At 59.5% G+C, this 23544-nt stretch overlaps 1 protein-coding gene across 1 annotated transcript in view; it reads right to left on the bottom strand.

The window, feature by feature from the left end:
* The window catches only part of TMPRSS6 (transmembrane serine protease 6), a 30790-nt gene extending 14010 nt beyond the window's left edge, over nt 1-16780 (bottom strand). The window contains exons 1-9 of the mRNA XM_039246081.1: nt 16585-16780; nt 12363-12496; nt 11166-11233; nt 10459-10643; nt 10154-10195; nt 5945-6149; nt 4034-4170; nt 3159-3271; nt 2775-2884 (exon numbers count right to left, since the gene is read on the bottom strand). Coding sequence (XP_039102012.1) covers nt 2775-2884; nt 3159-3271; nt 4034-4170; nt 5945-6149; nt 10154-10195; nt 10459-10643; nt 11166-11233; nt 12363-12496; nt 16585-16780 — 1190 coding nt within the window. The remainder of the gene's footprint in view (nt 1-2774; nt 2885-3158; nt 3272-4033; nt 4171-5944; nt 6150-10153; nt 10196-10458; nt 10644-11165; nt 11234-12362; nt 12497-16584) is intronic.
* Nucleotides 16781-23544: the final 6764 nt, after the last annotated feature.

The following is a 23544-nucleotide window of genomic DNA, read 5'->3' as shown; positions in this document are numbered from 1 at the left end:
CCAAGTTGCCGTGAAGCACAAGGCGGCTGGGACGAGAGAGAGGAGGAATGGAGAGCCACACCTGTCAGCCCCCACCCCCACCCCCCACACCAGCTAACTGTGCGCTGAAATCCCTCCATCACTGAAAGCCAAAGGACCAGGAAAAGGTGCCAAGTCCTTAGCCATCTCTCGGCCTTAGTTTCCCCATCTGTGCAATGGGTGAGGATTGAGTTTGATAGCCAACCCAGCCCATGCTTTCTAGAGCCCAGTAGTGCTTTGAGACACTGGGGGAGGGGGAGCCCCCTACAACCGGGTTAGATACTGTCACAGCGCCTGAAATCCTGCCATCACAGCATCATGCCTGTTAATTAGGACTCTCCCCATGCATGGCCCATATTTAAGACCCAAGGAAAGCTCATGAAATCCCTAGCATCCGGGTCCCATGCCTTAACCCCGCCCCTCCTGACTGGTCGTGCAGGGAGAGGGAAGGCCCATCCCAGGGAGCGCAGTGGGGACCGGGAGTCCATGTTCCTGACTGCCGGTGGGCGCGGGAGGGGCCCTGCCTCTGGGCCCATCTGGGAACCACCTAATCCTGCTGAGCCCCGACTTCCTTTCTAGGAAATGGCAGGCTGATGTGCTGACGTCACAGGCCGGTGGCCCCCGGCTCCGGGCAAGTGAAATAGCCGTGCGGGTGCAGAGTGAGGGCAGGAGCCGCACACCGAAGCCGCCCTGCCCTTTCTCAGCCCCTCTCTGTGTCGCGGATTCTGCGCTGGGGCCGAGGGTGGGGCTGGGAAACACATTATCATCATTGGAAGAAACGAGAAGCACGGGCCCCTCCTGGGGTCATTCTGCAGACAACTGATGTTGATGGGTGAGCCTAGCCGGCCTCAGCCTGGCAGGCCCCAGGTGGGGGTAGGGGGGTTCCCCAGGCAGCAACATGAGGAGAAAGGTAGAGGTGCCCAGAAGTGACACCCACACGCTGGGACCCATGGGACAATAGGCCTCTGCTTCCCAAACAGCACAGCCTGAAGTCACCCCATCCGGTGTCACCCCCTGAACAGTATGAGCCTGAAGTCACCCCATCCGATGTCATCCCCAAACAGCACAGCCTGAAGTCACCCCATCCAATATCACCCCCCCTGAACAGTATGAGCCTGAAGTCACCCCATCTGATGTCACCCCCCCTGAACAGCACGGCCTGAAGTCACCCCATCCGATGTCACCCCCCCTGAACAGTACAGCCTGAAGTCATTCCATCCAATGTCACGCCCCCTGAACACTACAAGCCTGAAGTCACCCCATCCGATGTCACCCCACCAAACAGCACGGCCTAAAGTCACCCCATCCGATGTCACCCCCTGAACAGCACGGCCTGAAGTCACCCCATCCGATGTCATCCCCCCTGAACAGTACGAGCCTCAACTCACATGATAGGCATTTCTTCTTTTTTTCTCTTAATCACAGTCCCTGATAAATTGACAAAAAGTCCGGGAAAGGATGATGGCGAGTCAATGACCGTTGTCAACCCCTGTCACCTTTTGTCTCAATAGGATCAGCCAGCAAAGTGTACATTGCTGAATGTGGACACCAGGCCCAGGATCCGAGAATCCCAGAGCCCCTGGAACCTTTTAATGTCATGTACTGGGATCTTGGACACGCACAATCTGTGAGGCCAGGCCATCTAGAACTTTGCATATTAGCATCTCCACCCCTTAGACCAGAATCCTGGGATGGGAAGGGGGCAGAGCCTCAACCTGCTATTAGATGCAGACGCTTCTCTCCAAGGTCCTTGGACCCCACCTCAGCCCTGCAAGGTTCTTCAAGATCCCTCCTCTCTCCCCAAACCTCTGCCGCCCAACAGTGGGGCCGTGGGAGGGCCTCCTGCTGCCCTTGCATGCCTCCTACCCGCCACCCCCCCACCCTGCCTGTAACTTACCTCATCATCTCACCACCACCAGCGCCCGAACCTTCCCCTCTCCCTCTGGGCTTAGGCATGGAGCCGCTCACACCGTAAGTATTCCCTCCCCCAAAGGCCCCAGGTCACCCACTTCCCAGACTGGGGAGAGCGTGTCTGCATGGCCTCCCTTCCCCACCCCCTCCCACCCCACTCCTTGCAGCTGTCTGTGACGCCAGGGACCCCAGGTTGCCTGCCCCAGTAGGCATCTACTAGTCTTCCTCCTACTGACCCCACGGCAGCCCCAGCTGCCCCGCGGGTGGCCCCACAGTGTCCTGTGCCACCTCCCCAAGGACTCACTTCTTCCTCGGGAACTTTGTCACCAGGGGGCCACAGTCAGGACACACAGCAGGGCAAGCGTCCGCGCGGATGACGTGGGTGATATGGCGCGACCCTGGCTATCGCCCACCCTTGGGGACATGGTCACATTAGCAAAAAATGGGCTCGGCCCTGGCTCTACAGCTTTCCAGCCCGGAAGCCGCTTGACTTTGGCCAACAGCAGGGATGGGGTAAGCGAAGAGGGGCCACCAGTTGCACGTGGAGTCCTGGGGCTCCTGCATCATCGCATCTAAGAATTCAGGGTCCCAGACGGTGGGGTGACAGCGCCAAGGAAGTGAAGCCATTCCACTGTAACTAGAATCAACAGCCCAGGTGTCTGGGACCTTTGGGTGGCAGGATGGGAAGCTGGGGCTGGGGTAGGGGTGAAGGGCTGGGGAAGGGGGCCTGACAGCCTCGCCTGTGCCCCGTGCCCTCTTCCCGCGCTGCCCCTCTGAGGTCTGGGACTTGGGCTCGCAAGGTGGGTAACTGTGGGGAGAGGAAGGGGGCTCCGGGCGCTGGGTACCTCCGGTTCTGGATCGTCCACTGCCCCTGGGTGCAGGGCAGGTCATACTTCTGCCTCCGCAGAGCATAGGCGTCAAACCAGAGGGCCAAGCCGTAGTCCAGGGAGGGCACCTGCGACAGAGGAGTGGTCACGAGTGGCTGTGGCTGGGCTGGTGGCCCCACTTCCCAGGACAGCAAAGGGAGGAGGCCGGTCTCTCAGCAAACAGGCATCACTGCGGCCCACGGAGGCGGACCTCAGCCACACTGCTGGAGACATTTGCACCCAGAGCTCAGCCCGTGGGTGCTCCAGCAGAGGCAGGCAATGGTCCCCTCCCACCTGGGGCTTCCTGGGGTCCACAGGGTGTTCTGGGCACAGGGCAGATGGGTAGCAGGGAACGGGGCTCACCGTGAGGTGCCAGGAGCAGTGGGTGCTGGGCGCGTAGTAGCTGGGGAAGTAAGGCGTGCTGAGGACGCCCTGTGGCTCCAGGCGGCCCTCCAGGGTCAGGTTCACCTCGCAAGCTGGGCCCCGAGAATAGCTGTTACACACGGTCCCATGGCCCCAGCTCACCGCACCTCCCAGCAGGCAAAGGGGCAGCTGCAACCCCACCCCCATCCCGCTGTTAAACAGCAGAGCTTAGTGGTCCAGTGTGACTGCGTGGCCTTGAACCTCAGTTTCCCCATCTGTAACACGGGGACAAGATTAGCACCTACGTCACAGGGCAGTTAAGCAGATTAAATAGACATAAACTCCACCAACAGCCTGATCAGTAGTAAGTGCTCAAATACATATTAGCCATTGACCTTAATTGCGTTGCACTTGAACGTGCTCACAAGTGTGCCAGCCTCGCAGTTATGGGGACTGGGGGAGGGAGAATCGTTCCCCTTTTCAAAGATGAGGTTCAGAGAAGAGGAGCCTCAGGCGGTTGTGGGGGGGTGCTTAGAAAGGGGCCAGGGGAGGAGCCTGGGGAGGAGCCACAGGTCCAGGGTGGGAACAGAACAGACAATAAACAGAAAGGGTAGGGAGAGAATGAGGGGGAGGGGGGACAGGGACAGGGAGGGTCAGAGAGTGAGGTAAGAGGTAGGGAAATGGAGTGAGAACAGAGGACAGAAGAGAGAGGCCCAGGGCATGGGAGGGTGGAAAGCAGAGGAGCTTCCAGAACCTTCTCTCTGTCCCCATTCCACACCCGACTACAAGAAGGTGAAGGGCATGCTGGACTGTGCCCTGGGCTTCTCACAGCTCCCCTCCCCTCCCCTCCCCTCCCTAGGGACCCGACCCCTCACCCTGGAAGGCCACGGGCTGCACAGAGAGCACAAAGGGGTCGTAGTAGCTGTGCAGGCCCTTCTTCCAGACCACCGCCATGACGGCGCCGGATGCCAGGACTTCCACCACGGGCTCCTGGCGACTGCAGCCATAGACCCTGGAAGGACAGAGAAAGGTGGCCAGGGCGAGAGGGGCCCGGGAAGGTGGGCCAGCCTGCTGTGTGTCCACGGGCAGGTTTCTGACCCTCTCTGGCCCAGGAGGCTGACTGGAGGCCCTGTGAGCATCAGGCCAGCTCATGTCAGCTGAGCAAGGCCGGGAGGTTGCCCAGACTATGTGGGCCGTCTCAGCCCCTGCCCCTCAGAACTGTGTGACCCCTGAGTGCCTGGCCAGTACCCTGCGGGGAGCTGAGGTTTCAAGTTTGAGGGACCTGAAGTCACCTGCAGTGGGCGCCTCAGCCTTTAACGCTGGGGTTTCTTTTTCTTTTATTTACTTAGCAGCAGAGTCTACAACGTCTCCCAGGGCGGGAAGCCCATAAAAGAAACCACGGGGTTAAAGCTGGTGGAGGACCCTCCTGCTCTGAATCCTTAACAGCACTGAAGACCCTCTCGCGGCTCTGGGGTGCAAGTTTGAGGACCCTCCTCCCCCCACCGACCGTATCTGACCCAGTATCTTAGCCCTGCCCGGGTCTGAGATGGTACGCATGAGCTGCCTGGGTACCGCAGTGAGTAGGGATGAGGCTGAACCAGGTCCCCGCCCTCACAGCAGGCTGTGCAGTGGGTGGGACTTGAAGAAGCCCCAGGGGAAGCCCGTAAGTGTCCCCACCCTCATCGGGGCTGGAAATCAGATGGTGTCTGGCTTCTCTGCCTTCCCAGAGCCCTCCAGGAACCCAGCCCACGCACACCCCAGATTGAGGTCACCAAGTCGGGGGTGTTGTAAATGAGTGTGCTGCCTCAGAGCCAGGATATTCAGAGAGGCCCCGGGGTGGGGGGGAGGGGTCTGCGGGGAACCTTGTCCCTGCTCACCCTCAAGGACTGCCCTTGATCTGAACACACAGGTCCCGCCCCCACTCCTGCCTGGAAGGTATCAGCCAGTGCACCCCCCTCCCCACCCCCTTCCAGCCTCTCCCCTTAGCTCTCACAGAGCCATGTAGGCCCCAAATCCCTCCCCCACCCTGCGGAGGTGGCCAGTTCTCTTGACGGCCAAGGCCATTTCCAGCCCCCTCGTGGTCTCCCCCCACCACCACTTGTCTGCTTTCTGCCCTTGTCATCATTACCCACGTCCTAAAGCTCTGCTCCTCTGCTCAAGAACTTTCAGTTTGTTCCCCCACTTACCAAGTATTACAGCTCACACTGCTCTGGCATTCAATGCCCTTCGTGACCCAACCCCAACTAGACCGGGTATAATGAGAGTAATAATGGACAGCAGCTACTGGATATTTAATGGATGCATTTAACACAGAGTAATAACAGATAGCATTACTATGTGTGAGAATCTTGGCACTGATGGTTGGATTTAAATCCTCACAATAACCCTGCAAGGTGGGCATGATTCTGCACCCATTTTACCAGTGAGGAAACTGAGGCTCAAAGAGGCAAAGTGATTTGCCTTAGGACACGCCACTGAGAAGCAGCAGAGCTGGGGGGGTTGGGGGTCGGGGGTCTGGGGCCACGAGACTCCGAAGGGCCCTGACAAGCCACGTCACCCCTCAGCGCTGACGTTCGGGGTCACCTCGCACAACTGCTTTGTTACAGATGGGGAAACTGAGGCTCAGGGAGGGAAAGGGGACTGCCCACAATTCACAGCCACTTCTAGGCTGACTCTCAAATACCAGATCCCGGAGGAGCGGGGTCACATGGCCCCTCCCCTCAGAACGGAGCGTGATTCTGACCCCACGTCACCATCCCCTTCCCACCCGCCTTCCTTGGACTCACGAGGTGATGAGCCTCCTCTCCAGGGGCCCAGCCACGTCGTACATGGCCAGCCGGTCCCGGCACTCGGCCAGCGTCCACTCGAGCCGGAGTTTGAGCATGAGATCCTTGGGGCCCTGGAGGTGCCACAGGCAGCTGGAGACCAGGTGGTCGGGCCCCTTCAGCCGGAGGACCTGGCCCTGGCCCACGTAGCTGTAGCGGTAGCAGCCTGGAGGAGTGAGAGGGACAGGCCCCCTGACCCCCGTTAGCCAGGAGGAGAGACCCGGGGGGCCGGCTGGGTCCTCACCAGGGCGGGGGTGGCATGGGGAAGACCGGCTGGCTGGGGATCAGCCCAGCTGTGCTGTGTCCTGTCTTCCCGCGTCCCCGGCTCATTTTTGCCTCTCCCCAACCACGCACTCACTCACTGGTCCATTCATTCACTCACGTGGCACTCACTGACTTCTCCGTGCCAGGCGAGTACCAGGGAAAGGTCCAGTCACTACCCGGGAGCGCTAAGAACGGCAAGGATATATACAGAGCCCAGCGGTATATAGCTCAGGAAGTGAGGGCTCTAAGGCTGGGAAGACTTGGGGGAGGGGGGTGCGGGTCAGGGTCACACGTGCGCACAAAAGGCCGGGGGACTTTGAGGCAAGAGCAAAAGCTGGTGAAGGGAGGCGGGGCGCAGATCACGCCCAGGAGAGGAGGCGCTCTCTCCTGTGGCCATGGGGAGCCACGGAAGGTTAGGCAGGACTGGGCCGAGGCTGGGTTTGGATCACAGACTCCTCTGACCGCCGGGAGCCACTCTGAGGAGGCTGAGCGACCAGCAAGGTAGCTGTACCATAAGGGGGAAGGGCGAGGGTTTCATTTCAGGTGGAGAGAAAGGGCAGCGAGGCAGCCCCAGGCAGAGGCAGGGAGCTCCAGCTGATGATAAGGCAACAACAGCAATGAAACAAATTCCACTTATTAAGCATTGGAGGCATGCCTGGGGGGAGGGCAGCTAAGTGTCGTACACTCACCACCTCATTTAAAAGTATTTTCTTAATGTTTCTTTTTGAGAGAGAGAGAGAGACAGAGCACGAGCAGGGGAGAGGGAGAGAGAGGGAGACACAGAATCCGAAGCAGGCTCCAGGCTCCGAGCTGTCAGCACAGAGCCCGACGCGGGGCCCGAACCCACAGACTGTGGACTCTGAGACCATGACCTGAGCCTAAGTCAGATGCCCAACTGACTGAGCCACCCAGGCACCCCACTCACCCCCTCATTTAATAGCCCCATGAAATAGTTGCCATTATTTTTCCCCACAACAGACCTGGGCGGGACAGACCCGGGTTTGCCAAACCTTCCCCAGGGGGCTTGGTTTTCTCCCCTGTAGAATGGGGGCTGTGACGCCACCCTGCGGCTTGTCACATGCTTAGGGATGATGCATGTTCGCGTACCCAGTGTAGTGCCTCACACAGAGCGGGTGCTACGTACACATAGTAGCGACTGTTCTCTCGGTGGGTGTGGGGGGAGGGAGAAGGGGGAGCTGGGGAGAAAGCGCGGTGACTTGTCACCCTTCCGCCGGCCCCACCTGAGGCTCAGACACAGCCCGTCTTGTTGGCTGCATTCACCCTGCACCTCCTTCTCTGTCACAGGCTCCCTGCCAAGGTCCACACCCCGCTGCGCCTCCTGTCTTCCGCTGAATCCATGAGCTGTGAGGGCAGTGCCAGGGACGGGCACACCAGTGCCCCCTCCACTGCTCTAGCATCCCTGCGCTCGCTCACCCTCCACAGTCGGTGGGGCCCCTACTCTGTGTTTGAGTTCGGCTCCAGGGACCAGCAGAGAACAAACAATTTCTCCCCTGGAGCGTAAGTCTGTCATCAAAACCTCCCCGTAGCCCGAGCAGCAGTAGGGACGTGGGAGTGCGCCCCGGAGGTGGGAGGCAGCCTGGTGTGTGGGGGGCTCACCCTCTTCCGTCCAGGCCCAGCATCACCTTCTCATCAGCCCGTGACTCAGTTGCTTCTCCACTCCGTTTTGGCAAATGAACAGTGAGAGTCCCATTTCCACCTCCTTCTCTGGGTGGTTCCGAGCGCCAGTGAGGGAACGGAGGGGAGCGTGCTTTGCTCAGATACTGCTGCTCAGCTCCCCCCCCCCCATCCTGAGTCCTGGCCATCCTGACCCCAGCGGGGGGACGCCAGGCACAGGAGGAGAGAGACGGGGCTTCTGATCTGCCTGAGCCAGCCCCTGGGGAGAGCTGCCTGGCTCTTCCTGGCTGTTTTTCTTTAAATCTTGCTCCAAGTTGAGGTTTTGCTTTTGCCATTTTAATAATTATCTTTTTTTTTTAAATTGAGGCTAATTAAGTCGAGAGGTACGGGCTGGTTTCTGCCAGTCATCAGACACATGTTTGGGCACCCTGTCACCTCTGGTCATAGAGAGAAAGCAAATGAATATGTCTGGTGCATGCTCCTCGCCTGGCCTTTGCTCACACTGTCCCCTCCGCCCAGAGCGCCCCTTCCTCTTTGTGACCTGAGGGAGTCCTGCCCATCTCCCATGCCTGAGCCAGCTGCCTGAGCACCGTGAAGGCATCCAGGACACCCCGTCCCCTCAGGCAGGCGCAACTCTTCTCTCCCTCTAGAGTAGAGTCCCTTCTTCTGCTTTGGACTGTGGCCCCTGGTGTCCATCTGCCCCCAGGGCGGAACGGCTCCCCCCTCCACTGCCTCTGGGACCTCTACTCTAGCGCCCGTGCTTGGTGCTGGGAGAGTCTGCTTATTTGTCTGTCTCTCTCATGGGCTCAGAGCTCCTCTGAGAGCAGGGGTGAGGACACGGTCGTCTGATGTCGCCAGAGCTGGCATGGGGCCTGGCACGGGGTAGATGCTCAAAAAGCCTGTGGGAAGGATTTGAGTTGTCACTTCGTCCCATTAGACACTGTGCCCTCAGGGAGCAGGGACTCTGGATGTGCACTGAACCAAATACACATAATTACAAAACAACTTCCAGAAACCTGAGGACACGTGGACAGCCAGCACAGGCAAGGGCATCAGAAAGGCCCATCCAAGACCAAGGGCAAGGAAGAATGAGTGCCAGCACAGTGGAAGATAGATAGCTAGGTAGGTAGATCGATCCATCCATCCAACTGTGATTTTAGCTATTTGAAAGTTGTACTTTGACCTCATCACCACCATCCCCCGAAGAAGTGAGCATTTGACCCACCAGAAGGTAAGAGAGGGTATGCGGATGATTTAAATTCTGCCTCTCTCACTAAGAGGGGGCTGATGGCCTCAGCTCTCGGTAGAAACTCAAGGTACTATAAGGAGACTCTGGGAATTTAGGCGCTTATGCTCAGGACCGCAGGGTACAGTAGCACAGGAGGTGCACTGCACAACTGCAGGTGTCTCCAGTCACACAGATGACAAGATGGACAGTGCTCCTTGCCCACCAGGGTGCAGGAGGAAGACCATGGAGCCTCTTGGAGAAAAGCAAGGTGACTCTGGCAGGAGGGCATGGGAGTGGGGTCGGAAGACAGGGCAGATTAGCCTGGGTATGAAGGGGAAGGAAAATGTGAGGAGAGGACCCTTGAATGTGACAGAAATATCTCCAAGAGCCCAGGGTTTCAAGGCAAAGTGGGGGCACCTGGGTGGCTTGGGCTCAGTCGGTTAAGCATCCAACTCCAGCTCAGGTCATGATCTCGTGGTCCATGAGTTCGAGCCCCGCATCGTGCTCTGTGCTGACAGCTCAGAGCCTGGAGCTTGCTTCGGATTCTGTGTCTCCCTCTCTCTCTCTGTCCCTCCCCCACTCATGCTCTGTCTCTGTCTCTCAAAAATAAACAAACGTTAAAAAAATTAAAAAAAAAAAAATGCAAAGTGACTGATACACTTCGAATTGGCAAGAGTATTTCCTACTATTAGTGGGAACAGTAGCTTGTGAGTACACTGAGTTCGATGATAAAAAAAAGTAGATTCATGTTTATGTGTAATTCAGCCTGCTGCTCACTCTCACGCCCCACACAGGCAACACACGAGTGCACGTGTGCATGCACACATACACACACACACACACACAGGTGCACAATACCACCTCTCCCCCGTGGGCCCAAGGCTTGCTCAGGGCTCCTCTCCAAGTCCACCAGGCAGCCCCTGGGTCCCTCCAGGCCTCTCCTCCCCACACCCCCCGGAAGCCATGTGGCCACCTGACCCTTGACCAAGCCAAGCAAAACAGCAACTCAAAGGCAAGTGGGGAGGAAAAACCGAAGCGCGTACCCAGCGTGGAGTTCAGCGCAACTATGTCTTTCACGCTGGCTTCTGTTAAAAGGAAACGAACAAACAAATAAACAAAAGACCCAAGGTAAATAAGGACAACAAAATGAAAACCAAAAATAAAAATAGCGGTGACCATCAGAGCCAGCCTGTCTGAGATTTACCCCGAGTGCCGACCCCCAACCCCTTGCCTGGCAGCGGTCCCCGGGGCTACACCCTCCCCCCAACCCTGAGAGCACCCAGCCCCGGACAGGCAGCCTGCATCCCGCTGCCCGGACCCGCCCTGCACCCCCCTCCCCGGTACTGACCCAGGATCACCAGGCCCTCGGGGTCCACCTCATAGTCGGCCCTGTAGGGGGCGGGGGCCGAGCCGTTGGCCGTAGATAGCATCTCTTCCACCAGCAGTGCCCGCACCACCTCGGGGCTCAGCATCGGCCGGCGGTGCTCCGGGATTTGGAGGATGAACCAGAAGAAGCAGGTGAGAGGGCCCTCCCTAAGGCAGGCAGAAGCGAGAGGGGTGGGAAGGGGCCTGAAATCTGGCTCTGAGCCTGGCTCATGCCCTCCCCCCGACCCCCCTGCCCCGGGTGCTTACTACCTCCCAGGTGCTGTTCCCTTGGAAACCTCCTACCTCATCCCTAGGGAGGTGCTCTCTGCCTCCGGGAAGCGCGAGATACGCATGGATACAGGACCCAAGCCAGATGCGCCTGGGTCAGCTGGGCCACCCCCCCTCTTGCCGCAACCATGGCCTCACCTAACACGTGCCAGGCCCTGGCAAAGCACGCGACACGGCCACTGTCTGGCGCGATCCCTACCACCGCACTGTGCCCATTCTACAGATGAGGAAACCGAGCCCCGTGAAGGGAAGTCACACGTGGGAAGCCAAGTTTCCTTTCCCTGTCTCAGTGTCCCCATTTTTAAAAGCAAGGGGATTGCATCAGAAGCCTCGGGCATCCCCTCCTCTTCTCTGAGTCCAAGGTTCTAGTGAGGGCTGCTTGGGGGGCCCAGGGCGACTCACCCAAAGGAATAGACTGAGCTGGAGTTGTAGTAAGGACCCAGGCGGGTGCTGGCAATGAGCTCCTTGAGCTAAAAGGAGAGGAAATGACAGCACCCTCGTGACCCTCTGCAGAAACCCCCTCCCACCTTGGAGTGCCCTTTGCCCTTCTCGGTAGCCCTGCTACCCAGCGGATAAGTGGCCACGCGGGGAAAACAAACTTGCCCCCATTCTGTTCCCCTCCCCCAATACACAGGCATCGCCCCTCAACACCGCCCCTTCCGCCAGCTCCGGCCTCCACCCGGCCACCAGTGGCCCCTGTCCCTCTGGTCAGAAGTCCCCCCTCCACCCTGCAAAGCCCCAGCGGGCTCTGAGGCCACCCCTCCCCCCCAGCCACCCGTCACGGGAGCTGAGCTGGTAGGGTGGGGTGCATGTTCAAGTCCAGCACCGACGGCAGGATGTGTGCTTGCGAGGAACAGCGTGGAAATAGCGTCCTCACCATCCCACTTCAACCCCACACCCCCCTGCACAGACACTGTTGTTATCTGCTCTGCAGAGGAGGAAAGAGAGCCTTGGGCACGTCCCCCAGAAGCAAGCCCCGAGCCACGGGCGTGGGGGGAGTGGCTTCTTTGGGGGTGATTCTGGAGAACACCAGGAGGGTGACCGACTAGCAGGGGACGGCCGATGTGGCTGTGAAGGAGGACAGGGCTGTGGGCAGCTGGGACACGCTGGGGGCGTCCTCAGAGCTGTCACCTCCCCAGGGCCAAGGGAGCTGGGGTATTTTTTCCACCCACGCCATCTCTCATGGCTGAAGCTTGCTCCCAGGAAGAACTACTCCTCAGCACTTCCGGCCTGCCCTACTGGGCAAGGTGCCATCCCACAGCCCGAGGGTGGAAGGTGCTGGCAGCCTGAGACCACCCCCAGGGCAGGAAACCATCGCCCTGGAGGGGGGAAGGGATGTGGCTGGGCCCTGACGGCACCCTTGCACTGCCCCGACCTCCCCAAGGTACCGCTGCTAGTGAGTCGCACAATCAAGACTTCCTCCTAGTGCATTTGACCCCAGAGTCCACCAACTTGTCCACCCCCCCCATCCTACATCGCCTTCCATCGTGTCCGGGACAGGACTCTGCTCCCAGCGAGTGCCGACCGGTGTGGCATGACCAGGGTCCTTCCCCTCCCCACCCCTGTCCACTCCCTCCCTTCCCCGCAGCCCTTCCCTACCATCTTCTGGGCTTTGGCAGTTTCACTGCGGAAGGCACTGGACTCCCGGCGGGCAAGGTCCTGGGAGAAGTGGCGATTGAGCACGCGGAGGCTGCCTGAGTACACCTGGCTGACCGTCACCTCTGCCTTGTATCCTGCCCGAGGAGAAACCAGCAAGGTCAGCCCAGGGGAGCCTCCTGTCTCCCCGACGCCACCCAAGCCCTCAGCCCAGGGGCCAGCATCTCGGGCCCTCGAGGCACCTCCACCATCATCAGCCATTGACATCGCGTCATTCAGTTTCTTTTGTGACAGGGAGGAAAGGGGCCCGTAGATGGATGGTGTCCCAAAGGCTCCGACTCAGAAACTGATGCAGTAAATAATTGATCCAGGACACAGATGACACGAAAGCCAAGAAACCCACATGGCTTAGAAGGTCAAGTTCATGGCTTTGCACCTCTGTGCATCCTTCGCTTTACCAGATTCATAGCCCTGGGTTTATGCCCCTGTTCATTCATTCATTCATTCATTCACTCATTCAACAAATGGTACCTGAGAACCCTACTATGTCAGCGCTCAGGACTCAATCAGTATAACAGTGAATAAAACAATGAAGGAAAAACACCCTGACCTTAAGAGATGGTTGTTTAGCAAGAAAGGGAGACAATTAACAAGCATACTAGGCAACAAATTAGAGGGTGCAGAAATGAGGGGTGAGGGGGGTTGCGACGCGGTGGCCAGGGAAGAAGGTACGTGTTGACCTACAGAAGAAGCATTCCAGGCAGAGGGACCAGCATGTGCAAAGGCCCTGATGCAGGTCATCTGGTGTATTTGGGGAACACAAAGAGTGAATGAGGGGAGAGCAGGGAGAGATGGGATGGGGGAGAAGGACGGCCACACAGGGTCCCTCGCGGGACTTGGGTTTTACCGTCAGGTGGGAGCTGTGGGAAGTTTAAGGTGAGAGGTTTAGGTGCTTCGATCTGCTTTCTCAGACGATCCCTTTGCTATCGTGTGAATGGGGCTCTAAGGGAGCAAGGGCACCCACGGCCATTGAGGGGGGAGCGCCAACAGTCGTCCACTGACAGTGGCCAGGCGAGGGGCGACGGAGCCTGGACCTGGCTGAGTGGTGGAGGCGGTGACGAGTGACCACCTGGAGGCAGCATAGAGTCTGGAGTCAGAGATGGCCAGGTCTGCTGGCTAATTGGGGCTGGGGTGTAAAAGAGGGGGGCAAAGGGGGAGGAGCTGGAAAGTTGGGATGGCCCCTGAGTGGGGTGGGGGTGCAGGTCTGGAGGAAACGAGGGACAGCGGCGTGCTGCTGTCTGAGGTGCCCTTAGACATCCTGGCGGAGGGCAACCCCCGGTGACAGGGGGACCCAGGCTGGACGGACAGATTTGGGAATCATCAGGGCATAAAGGACGTTTGAAGCCGGGGTGCCAGCTGAGACCCTAAAAGAAGGCGGAGTAGAGAGAAGGGGAGCCCTCGACCGGCGAAGGACATGGAGGAGAAGCAGCAGCCACGAGCTGGGGGGAAAGAAAATCTGGGGCGCCCTGGAAGCCACGTGAGGAGAGGGTTTCAAGGAGGAGGGAGTGAGGGGCTTGGTCAAGTGCTGCTGTGGCTCAGGTGCAAGGCGGACAGAGGGCTGGCCGTTGGATTTAGCAACTTGACGACTGGCGACCTTGGCAAGCGCTGCCGGGGGCGGGGGTGGGGAGCCAGATTGGAGAGGGTGCTGGAGAGGCTGGGGGTGCAGAATTAGAGACGGGTCTTTCAAGGAGTTTGCTGCAAAGGGGAGCGGAGAAATGGGGGGCACCCGCGGGATTTGGTGCAAGAGAAATGGGTCTGTTGGTACAGGGATGGGCCGTTGCTGGGGCCGGGCCACCGCACAGGGTGCCTCTGGAGGGTATGTGGCCAGCATCTAGGGGGCTTCTCTTTGGAGTGGTTCCAGCTTTTCCTCCTTGAAGCAGGAGGCAACGTGTGTGTGGGGATGGGAGAAGTTTGGGGAAAAAAGTACCAACGCGGGGCACCTGGGTGGCTCAGTTGGTTAAGTGTCCGACTTCAACCTAGGTCATGATCTTGCCATTACAAGTTCGAGCCCCATTATCGGGCTCTGTGCTGACAGCTCTGAGCCTGGAGCCTGTTTCAGATTCTGTTTCTCCCTCTCTTCTCTCTCTGCCCCTATCCCACTCGTGCTCTCTCTCTCAAAAATTAGTAACCATTTAAAAAGAAAAAAAAAAAAAAAAAAAGAAAGCACCAACGCTCATCCAGGAGAGCAGAGGGGGAAAGCACGAGGAAAATACAGGTGGGCAGTCGTAAGGGCCCCCACCATACATAGAAGGTACCCCAGGACCCAGGACCGACCCACATGAGAGGCCAGCCCCTACCCCTACCTCTCGTCTCCTGGGCCCTTTCCAGAGTCAGACTGCCAGTCCTTGGCTTCTCACTTTGGGCTACTCCTGCTCCAGGAGAATAAGCCCCTTGTCTGTCTCCCCTTCCAGATCCATCTCCTCACCCAGCGCCCAGAGCACAGCCCAAGCCTGGGCAGGAAGAATCCTTCAAATAGCTCCAGAAGAGCCTCCTTTACCCTTAATCCCTTTGGAGGCTTTGGAGCCCTCCTCCCCTCCCCCGCCCCAGGGAGCACCCCTTCCCCAAGGGGCGATGTACTCCCAGAGCGTAATCAGGAGCAATTAGACTCCTCAAAGAAAGACAATTGGCAGTCAGGTGCCTGGCCCTCCAGCCCGACACTGTGGTTTGCCCTGAAGACTAATTATCCCCGAGGCCTCAGCAGCTCTGTGCTATTTGGGGTACTGGGTTCCTGCCAGTGGTGAAATGCACACAGCTTCCCCACCCCCACCCCAGCCTACCCGCATCACTTGGCTCTGAGCAGATTCACAGTCGCAGTCACTTGGCTCTGAGCAGACTCACAGTCTCAGTCACTGCCAGCACGTTGGCGTCAAGCCTGGGTTCCCTAACAGCGGGGCCCGGGGCCTGGTTCTAGACACCCCCTACCCCAACGCCCTCTGGAGGGGGGCCGAGGCTGACATCTCTGATGCCGGCTCCATAGCGGGTGCCCATTCCCTTCAAAGTGCCTGAAATTCCACCAGGAGATTCAGCCAGTAAGAATACTATCTAACTTGCTCAGAGTGCTGATGGGAAGTCTCTGATGGTTTGGGCAAGGTGCATCGTCTCCACTCCAGTTCTTTAGCCGCTCACCTTCCCCTGTCCTAGCCCTTGCCATGCTTTCTGGTGAGGGCAGGGGCCTATCTTCAGAGCCTGGCACAGAGCCCGCTGCACATGAGGTGCTTGGATCTGAATAAGTGAATGAATGAATGCACGAGTCTTCCTCAGTGTAGGGGAGTGTTTTCATCGGCACCGTCTAACGTGGTTTATCCTTTACTTCCCATTGCCAAGAGCTGCAGGAATAAGGCACAGCCTCCGTTGGTTTTAGAGAGAGATCTGTAGATGCTCAAAAGGATGAATGAATGAATCCATGCATGCATGCATGAATGAATGGAAAGAGACAAATGGACCCAGAACATGGGCCAGTTGCTCACGGGTCTCCAGGGGACTGGATGAGGGCTGTGACGCCAGAGGGAGAGGCCAAACTTCAGAGCAAGGGAGGGGCCCTGGCCGCCTGCTCTGGACACTCTAGATCCCCTTTCCCTGTATGTTGAATTGCAAGTGTGGCAGCTGGGGTATGAAAGCCATCTTTGTGCAAGGACACTCCCCTGGGTATCTGAGTCCCATATCTCCCTCCACTCCAGCCCCACTCATGCCGGGTCCTGGAGCCCCAGAGGTGACAGCGCTGTGGTCCCCACCTTAGATAAGCTCTCGGGTTAGACTCAAGGAAGCAGAGGGACTAACTGGTGCTGGGCACCGCCTGTGCCACTGGGCCTCCTCCCGCAGAGCCCCCAGGCTCTGAGCCCCGGGGCAACCCAGGAGGGCTTCAGGCAAGTGGAGGCAATGTTTACGCTCCTTCTGCTTGTTGGTTCACAAGAATCGGGTGGGGTGAGGATCCTCCTCCCCCAGCTGGTGGGAGCTGGGGGGCACTTGGCGCTTGGCCTGAGCCCCGGGACCGCGGGACAGAAGGAAGACTCAGAGAGGAAGTGCCTTGGCCAGGTTCACACTGAGTTCACACTGAGTGAACAGCATGCGCTGAGCCTGGACTTCTGGTCTATCCTGGTACACACCCCACCCCATCGCCATCCCAAGTCCTCCCCAGGCGCCTCTCCTGGACGGGCCCACAGGTTACCTAGGAAATACCAGAGCAGGAGCCCCACGGAGGCCAGGACGACCAGGGCCAGCCACAGGGGCGCCAGGCGGAGGCAGTCCCGGACTTTTCTCTTGGAGTCCTTGGGGGCCTTGAACATCCCCTCCGGCTCCGCCTCCTCACCATCACCTCCGTCGCCCTGTCCGCCGGCTGCTTGGGGGGCCTCGGCCGTGGGCATCCTGGTGGGGAAACAGACCCGGGTTGGAAACGGCCTGGCATGTGCAAGGGAGCTTTGCCAAGCTCCACCATGGTACAGGGGGCGGCATCCCTGCCTTTTGCGTGGGAAGTCCGCAGCTCCGGGAAGCAGTGGGGAGAGTGGGCACCGAGCCAGCGCCTAGGGTCGGAAGGCCACTCTTTGAGCAGCTCGCTCCAGAAGGTGAGCAGAACTGGACTCGGTGGCTCTAGAAACCACACCTTGGCAGCCATACCAGCCTCTCTGCGGTCCGAGGACAGATGGAGGCTTCGGTGCCCAAGCCCCCCCAACCCCACCCCGAGATTGTACCCACGCTGGAGTACCTGAAGTGCAAATTTCTATGAACCAGCTCCTCGTGCCCTTGGCCTTCCATCAATCAGGTGCTTTTCCTTCCTCTTAGCTCTCCCGAAATACTGATGCCTTCCACTCACTTAAACCTTTCCCCGGAAGCCCCCCCTCCCCAGGCAGTATAATGCTGGGCCAGACACCCGCCCTTTCAGGAGTGTGCCCCTCTGGTCTCCCCACCCAGCCGAAAGTGCCCTGGCACCAGAGGAGGCACAAACTAAAATTCATCGCGGGTCTATGGAACACGTTTCATTTAATCTGGTCACCCAGGGACGTGGGGATCACTGTCCCCCTGCGTCCTTCTTCCTCGTCTTGCTCAAACCTCCAAACACCGTTCAAGGTTCTGTACCCATTGGACAGCAGAGGAAACTGACAGCCAGAGGGTCACAGCAACGCCTCAGTCCGGGGAGTTTCCTAGGTTCATTTTCCCAATGTGATTTGAATCTCTGTCGCTCATGACCAGCCCCGTTTTGCAGATGAAAAGCCTGAATCCATAGAGGCTAAGCCAGTGGCCCAGGGTCACACAGCAGGAAAGTGGGGATCAAGCCCCCTGGGGGGGGGGTCTGTCTCCCTTTCCCTGCCATGACCCTGGGCTGCTTCCTGTAAATGAGCTGTTAATTAACAAATCATGATTTCCTAACAACCGAATGTTGCAGCTCAGTGCCTTGGGTCTGCGGCCGCATCTTCGGAACCCCCCAAGGAAACTTCTGGGTGGTATTTGGCTTCTCAGGCAGGTTTTCCCACGGTACAGAGAAGGCAGGGCGAGGAGGCTAGACCACTGAGAAGTTTCACCTTACGACATCCATAAAGGCCACTGTGGCTTTAAAATACGTCCCCAGATGTGTGTGGAGGGGTGAGGGGGTGGGAGGGCTGTGTCTTGGGTTTCTGTACAGTGCGTTCTCTGAAAATGGGGCTTCTCCGGCAATCTCGACGTTCTCCCAGCTGGATTCTTCTGACCCTCCTCCCTACGCCCCTGCTTCCTGTTGCCCCTCTTGGTCTTGTTGAGTCCCTGGCACCCAGCCACAGTGACCCTCACAGTGTCCTCACCCAGTGCAAGGGAGGAGGGACTGCCGGCAATTCTCAGTGGGGCTGAGACCCCTCCAGCGGACATCAGTGTGCATGGGGCAGGTTTGCACATGGACACAAGGATGGTGCGCATCCCGTGAACATTGAGGAGGCCTCACCTGCTGCCCGAAGCACCCACAGCGTCCCTGGTGACAAGCTGGCTGTGCCGATAGGCTGGCTCGAGGGGAGCCCTTGGTCCCCCCCCTCTGCCAGAGGTGGCCACGCCCCTGGTTTACTCTTGAGTCTGGATCACCGAGGAGCTATTTCAGGATCACCCGCAGAGCCACAGGGACTTGGGGGCACCGAAGTGACAGCAGCAGGCATTTAGTTCAGCTGTTCTGTACCCTCGGTCTCATGTAAGCCCACAGAGACCCATGGAAGTAAGTTCTCTTATTATCCCCCATTTTACAGATGAGAAAGTTGAAGCACAGAGAGGTTGAGCGGCTTGGCCAAGGTCTCACAGCTTTTTAGCGGTGGAGCCAGACTGTAAACCCAAACAGAGTAGCCCTGACCCCTATGCTTGGCTGCCTCACACACCATCAGGATGCTGAAGGGGGAAATGAGGCTCAGAGAAGGTCACGGGTCGTTAGGGGAGGCGCCAAGGGGAGCAGTCCGGGGTTGGGGGTGTTCAGTAGGCCCCCCTCCTTCTCCCCGGCCACCAGACCAGGCCTTCACTCCATGGATTTCATCTCCTTCCTAAGTGCCCCTCACTCCCAGCTGGGAGGACTGTGAGCATCGCAGAGGAACCCAGTTTTAGCAAAGTCACTGTATAGAACCCCAAGATTAGATCGGCCCAAGCTGGATCCAGTCCAAGTTGGCGGGGGGCGGAGGGAGCAAGTCACTGGGGTTCCCCATCACCTCCCACCTGGGCTCCTCCCTGGGCTCCCTGTCTCCCCTCTCCTCCTCCAGCACGCCCATCACACTGTCACCAGACTGCACTCCCAGCCCGCCTCCCACCGCTCCCCTGCTCAGAATCCCCTCGTGACTAACCAGCCACCTCCGAACCTTTTTTGTGGGACCCAAGACCCCCCACGGCCAGACCGCTGCCCACCTTGTCCCGTAGCCCTGACTCCCACCTTGTACATCACCCCACAGGCCCACAAAACCACACCTTTGTGCAGCCACACCCTCTGCCTGAGGACCTCAGGGATCCCCAAAGGCCCCATGCAAGGCCACCAGCCTGGCGATGCGTCCCCCAGGCCCTGGGTAGTAGGCGGTCTCCTCTCCTGGGCAGTTGGATCCACAGTATGCCTGGCTTTGGGCTTCGTTTCTTCCCCCCCAAGAAAGACAGGCCTGTGTCTTACTCACCCCTGCTTCCCCAGAGAACCCACAGGCCCTGCTACATGAAGGAAAGAATGAATGGCGAGGGCTCCCAGGTCTCCAGACTCCTGGTACAGTGCTCTCTCCCACTCCTTGCTGCCTCCAGGAGGCAGAACTTGGGAGGCGTGGAGCTGGGGCTTGCGTGCGTGTCCCCCCCGAACCGCTCCATTTTTGTCAGCCACCTGCTCGGTGCCAGGCTCTGCACTGGGCACGGGGAAGGGGGGCACACTGGTGAATACGCGTCCTCGCTCCGGTCCTCTTGGGGCTGATAGCCCAGTGGGAGAGGGACCTTGTGACAACTGACAGCTGGAAAGATGACCTGCCTCTCCTGTCTTTTACTATGACACAGCGCCCCCCCTCCCTGGTTACTCCCAGGGTCCAGTCCATCAGAAAGGTCTGCGGCGCTGCCTTCCAACTGCTTCCAGAGCCCGACCCCTTCCCGGCACCTCTGTGGCTCCCACCATCATCCCGGAGGTCGGCATCATCTGTCACCTTGACTCCTGCAATAGCCAGCTGTCTGGTCACCCGCCCTAGGGGTCTTTTCCCCATGGGCCTTGCTCATGGGCCTCACATCGCTCTCATCGACCTTAGAACAGAGCCCAAAGCCCAGATCACAGCCCACAAGCGCTTGTGTGACCCGGCCCTGGCGTGTCTTTCTGTCCCCTCCCACCTTCTGCTGCAGCCACACCCAGCTCCTCCCCAAGCCTTCACCATAGCAAGTACGTGTCACCTCAGGGCCTTTGCACTTGCTGTTCCCTCTGCCAGGAACGCTTTTCCTTCAGCTTGCCTTGGCCTGCTCCTCTCCATCCTTCGAGTCTTTTGCTCAAGTTCCTTCACAGCCCTTCTCGCGACCTAAATTGCATGATATTAAGTGTCCTTTGTCCTCTCTGGCTGAAAGCACCAGAATAGGGGCTTATTCTGCTCACCGCTGTATGCTCTGCTCCAAGAGCAGAGCTGCACACTCAAGAATTGTCGTCAAGCGAGGGAACGCTAGGATCCCGGCTTCCTCCCAATAGCTGTGGGCGCCGTGGGCACGCGTGGCCCGGCCGACTTCTCCTGCCTCCTTTCTCTCCACTCTCTTGTTTCCCTCGTTGCACCCCAGTGACATTGGACTTCGTGGTTATCAATTCTAACAATGAAGATGGTAGAAGAGGTATACAGTTGGAGGGCTCTGAGCCTGCGCTGCATGAAAAGCACCGCAGGGGTCGTTCTGTGAACCCTGAAAGGTCACCTGGCTGTCCCCTTGCTCCCGCCTGGGCTGCCCCCCTCTGACTTGGCCAGCTCCCAGCTGACCCCTGTGCACCTCAGCACGCCTCCTCCTGGCAGCTCTCCCAGGGGGCCTCAGGAGGGGCGGCTGCTCCTCTGAAGCCTCCCGGGTCGCCCCCATCAATACACAGGTCACCTCGGGGCGTTCTCTGTCCCTGAGGCGTGAGCCCCTGGAAGGAGGGCGGGGCGTGCCCCAACCGACACCGGATCCTGAAGCTTCTCTTCTGATCCGAGCACCTGGCCCCCTCGCTGGCACCCCCGTCCAGCTCTCTGACCCTCGGAGGGTCCTCAGTCCGCCCACCGGAAGTGAGCCCCCTGGGGCAGGGCCAGATCCCCCCGGTCCTGCCAGCCCCTTGCTGGGTGACGCTGCAGATCGCACTGTATTTCAGCCGCCAGCAGCCTGGGATCTTTGCTTTGCTGTCTCTATCTAACAGTGGGGGGAGGTGAGGCATGGGGGGAGAAAATGACTTGCCCAAGGTCACTCAGCCGCGGCAGAGCATTAAGGAACAGACCGGAAGTCTCCTCTAGAGCCCTGGGATCACCTTCCAGGGAGGCTGCTCGGCAGGAGTAGACCCTGGCTCAGAGCTACCTTGTGTGTTCCCCGGGGGGCGGGGGGTGCGTGAAAGTCCCTTCCACACACACGAATACATTATAAATACCCTATGGACCCGCGCACAGATTACACAGACAGAGACACACTCGGGCACACACATGTCTCCCTGGGACACACAAACTCATGGATGTGTCGCTCACACTTCACACACGTGTGCACGTGCACGAGCGCGCGCACGCGCATGCGCGCAGAGCCAGCTGCATTCACCTCCCGGCCTGGGAGCTCAGGGTCCCCTGTTGAATGCAGCGTGGGGCTCCAGGCCCGTCCCCCACCCGGGAGAGCCCAGTGGGCACGTCCCGTCGTGCAGAGGGAGGGTGGGGAGCTCGGCCTGGCAAACTGGGCCTCTCCTGCGCCCCGTCCCTGCCTGGAGTCCACTGGCCCCCCCACCGCACCCCCGAACCCAGGCCTCCCCGCCCCCGAACCTGCAGTCTCTCCGCGGCCCCCGTCCTGCCCTTATTCATGGCCTCGCTCCAGCCCAGCTCTGGGGTCCCCGCGCCTCCGCTCACCCGGTCGCCGGCTGGCCGGGGAAGCCCTGCAGACCTGTTCCCAGCGCAGGGCAAATGGCTCAGGCCCCGGGGAGCCAGGCCTGGCTCCCCGAAGGGACACTGTCTCCAAGCCATTCTTCGATCCCGGTCCCCTGTCCTGGAGGCCCCCCGCTTACCTCTGGGAGTGGCAGATGGGTGTCGGGCCGCCCGCAGGCCCCAGAGCCTCTGTTTGTCCAGGCCAAGGTCTCCCCACCCCCACCGGCCAGCCAGGGCTGGATCAATGGCCCAGAGCCATGGCCAGGGTGTCTGGCCCTTGTCCCCTGTGGCCTGTGGCCCCAGGCTCCATGGGCCTTGTGCCGGGTTCAGGCCGGCACTGTGACTGAGCACAGGTAAACAGGCCGGAGGCAGGCAGGGCCCGCCCCGCCGCACCCGCCCCTGGGCACCCCGGAGGCTGGCGGGCAGGTGCAGGAGATCTGAGCTCTCCCCTGAGGCCTGTTGCCTGGTGACGCTCCTGCCTGGCTACAGCCCCTGGTCCCCTAGAGCAGGAGGTGGGGGTGGAGGGTGGGGGCCGCGCAGAGGCCCTCGCGGTGGGGCAGGGCTTGTGCGGGTCTCCTTACCTGCTGATGCCAGAGCAGCCAGTGGCCTGAGAGAATGGGAGGCCGGGCCCATGTGGTCCCGGGACAGAGAAGGAGAAAGTGCGGTGGGGGTGGGGTTTGATGCCATTTTCTGTTCAGCTGGAAGCTATTTCACTTGCCACCTGCTTCCATGGAGCTGTGCTCTCTCGACTTAGGTGGCCACTGGCCACGGGTGGCTTTTGAGCCCCTGAGATGTAGCCAGTCTGACCTGAGATGGGCTTCGTGGTAGGATACATACCAGGTTTCCAAGACTTAGTGCAACTGAAGAATGTAAAATACCTCAGTAAGGACTTTGCACATCGATTACGCGTTGGCTGTATTGGATGAAATTAAAACATTATTACAATTCATTTCACCGGTTTCTTTTTGTATCGTGTGATGTGGCTGTTAACACGGACATCACAGTGGCGCTGGTGGACGTGCTGCGGGACCACGGAGGGGCTGCCCCTAGCGTATCCGAGGCACGTGTTGTGAACCAGGGTTTCTGGAGCGTGCACAGGCTGGTCCCTGTCCATCCCGTGAGGGGCTGGCCCCACCTAAACCCCTGTATGCTGTGACATGTGGGTCCCAGTATGTGTGTCAGTCAGTTAGGATGAGTCTGTGGAGAGCATGAGATGTTGTGTGGACCATGAATGAGGGGTGTGTGTGTGTGTGTGCATGTTATGTATGTCTGTGGAGGGTGGGGTGAGTGAGGAGGGTGGGGTGAGTGAGGAGGGTGAGGGGTGAGTGAGGAGGTGAGGGGTGAGTGAGGGGGTGAGGGGTGAGTGAGGGGGTGAGGGGGGAGTGGGGGGGGGGAGGGGGGGGGGGGGGGGGGGAGGGGGGAGGGGGGGGGTGGGGGGGGGGGGGGGGGGTGGGGGGGGGGGGGGGGGGGGGGGGGGGGGGGGGGGGGGGGGGGGGGGGGGGGGGGGGGGGGGGGGGGGGGGGGGGGGGGGGGGGGGGGGGGGGGGGGGTGAGGGGTGAGTGAGGAGGTGAGGGGTGAGTGAGGGGGTGAGGGGTGAGTGAGGGGGTGAGGGGTGAGTG

The sequence above is a fragment of the Hyaena hyaena genome, unplaced genomic scaffold (genome assembly GCF_003009895.1).
Source record: "Hyaena hyaena isolate Hyena2069 unplaced genomic scaffold, ASM300989v1 scaffold_280, whole genome shotgun sequence".
Lineage (NCBI taxonomy): Eukaryota > Metazoa > Chordata > Mammalia > Carnivora > Hyaenidae > Hyaena > Hyaena hyaena.
Note: the sequence above shows the minus strand (reverse complement) of the source record. Positions and strands in the feature narration are given on the sequence as shown.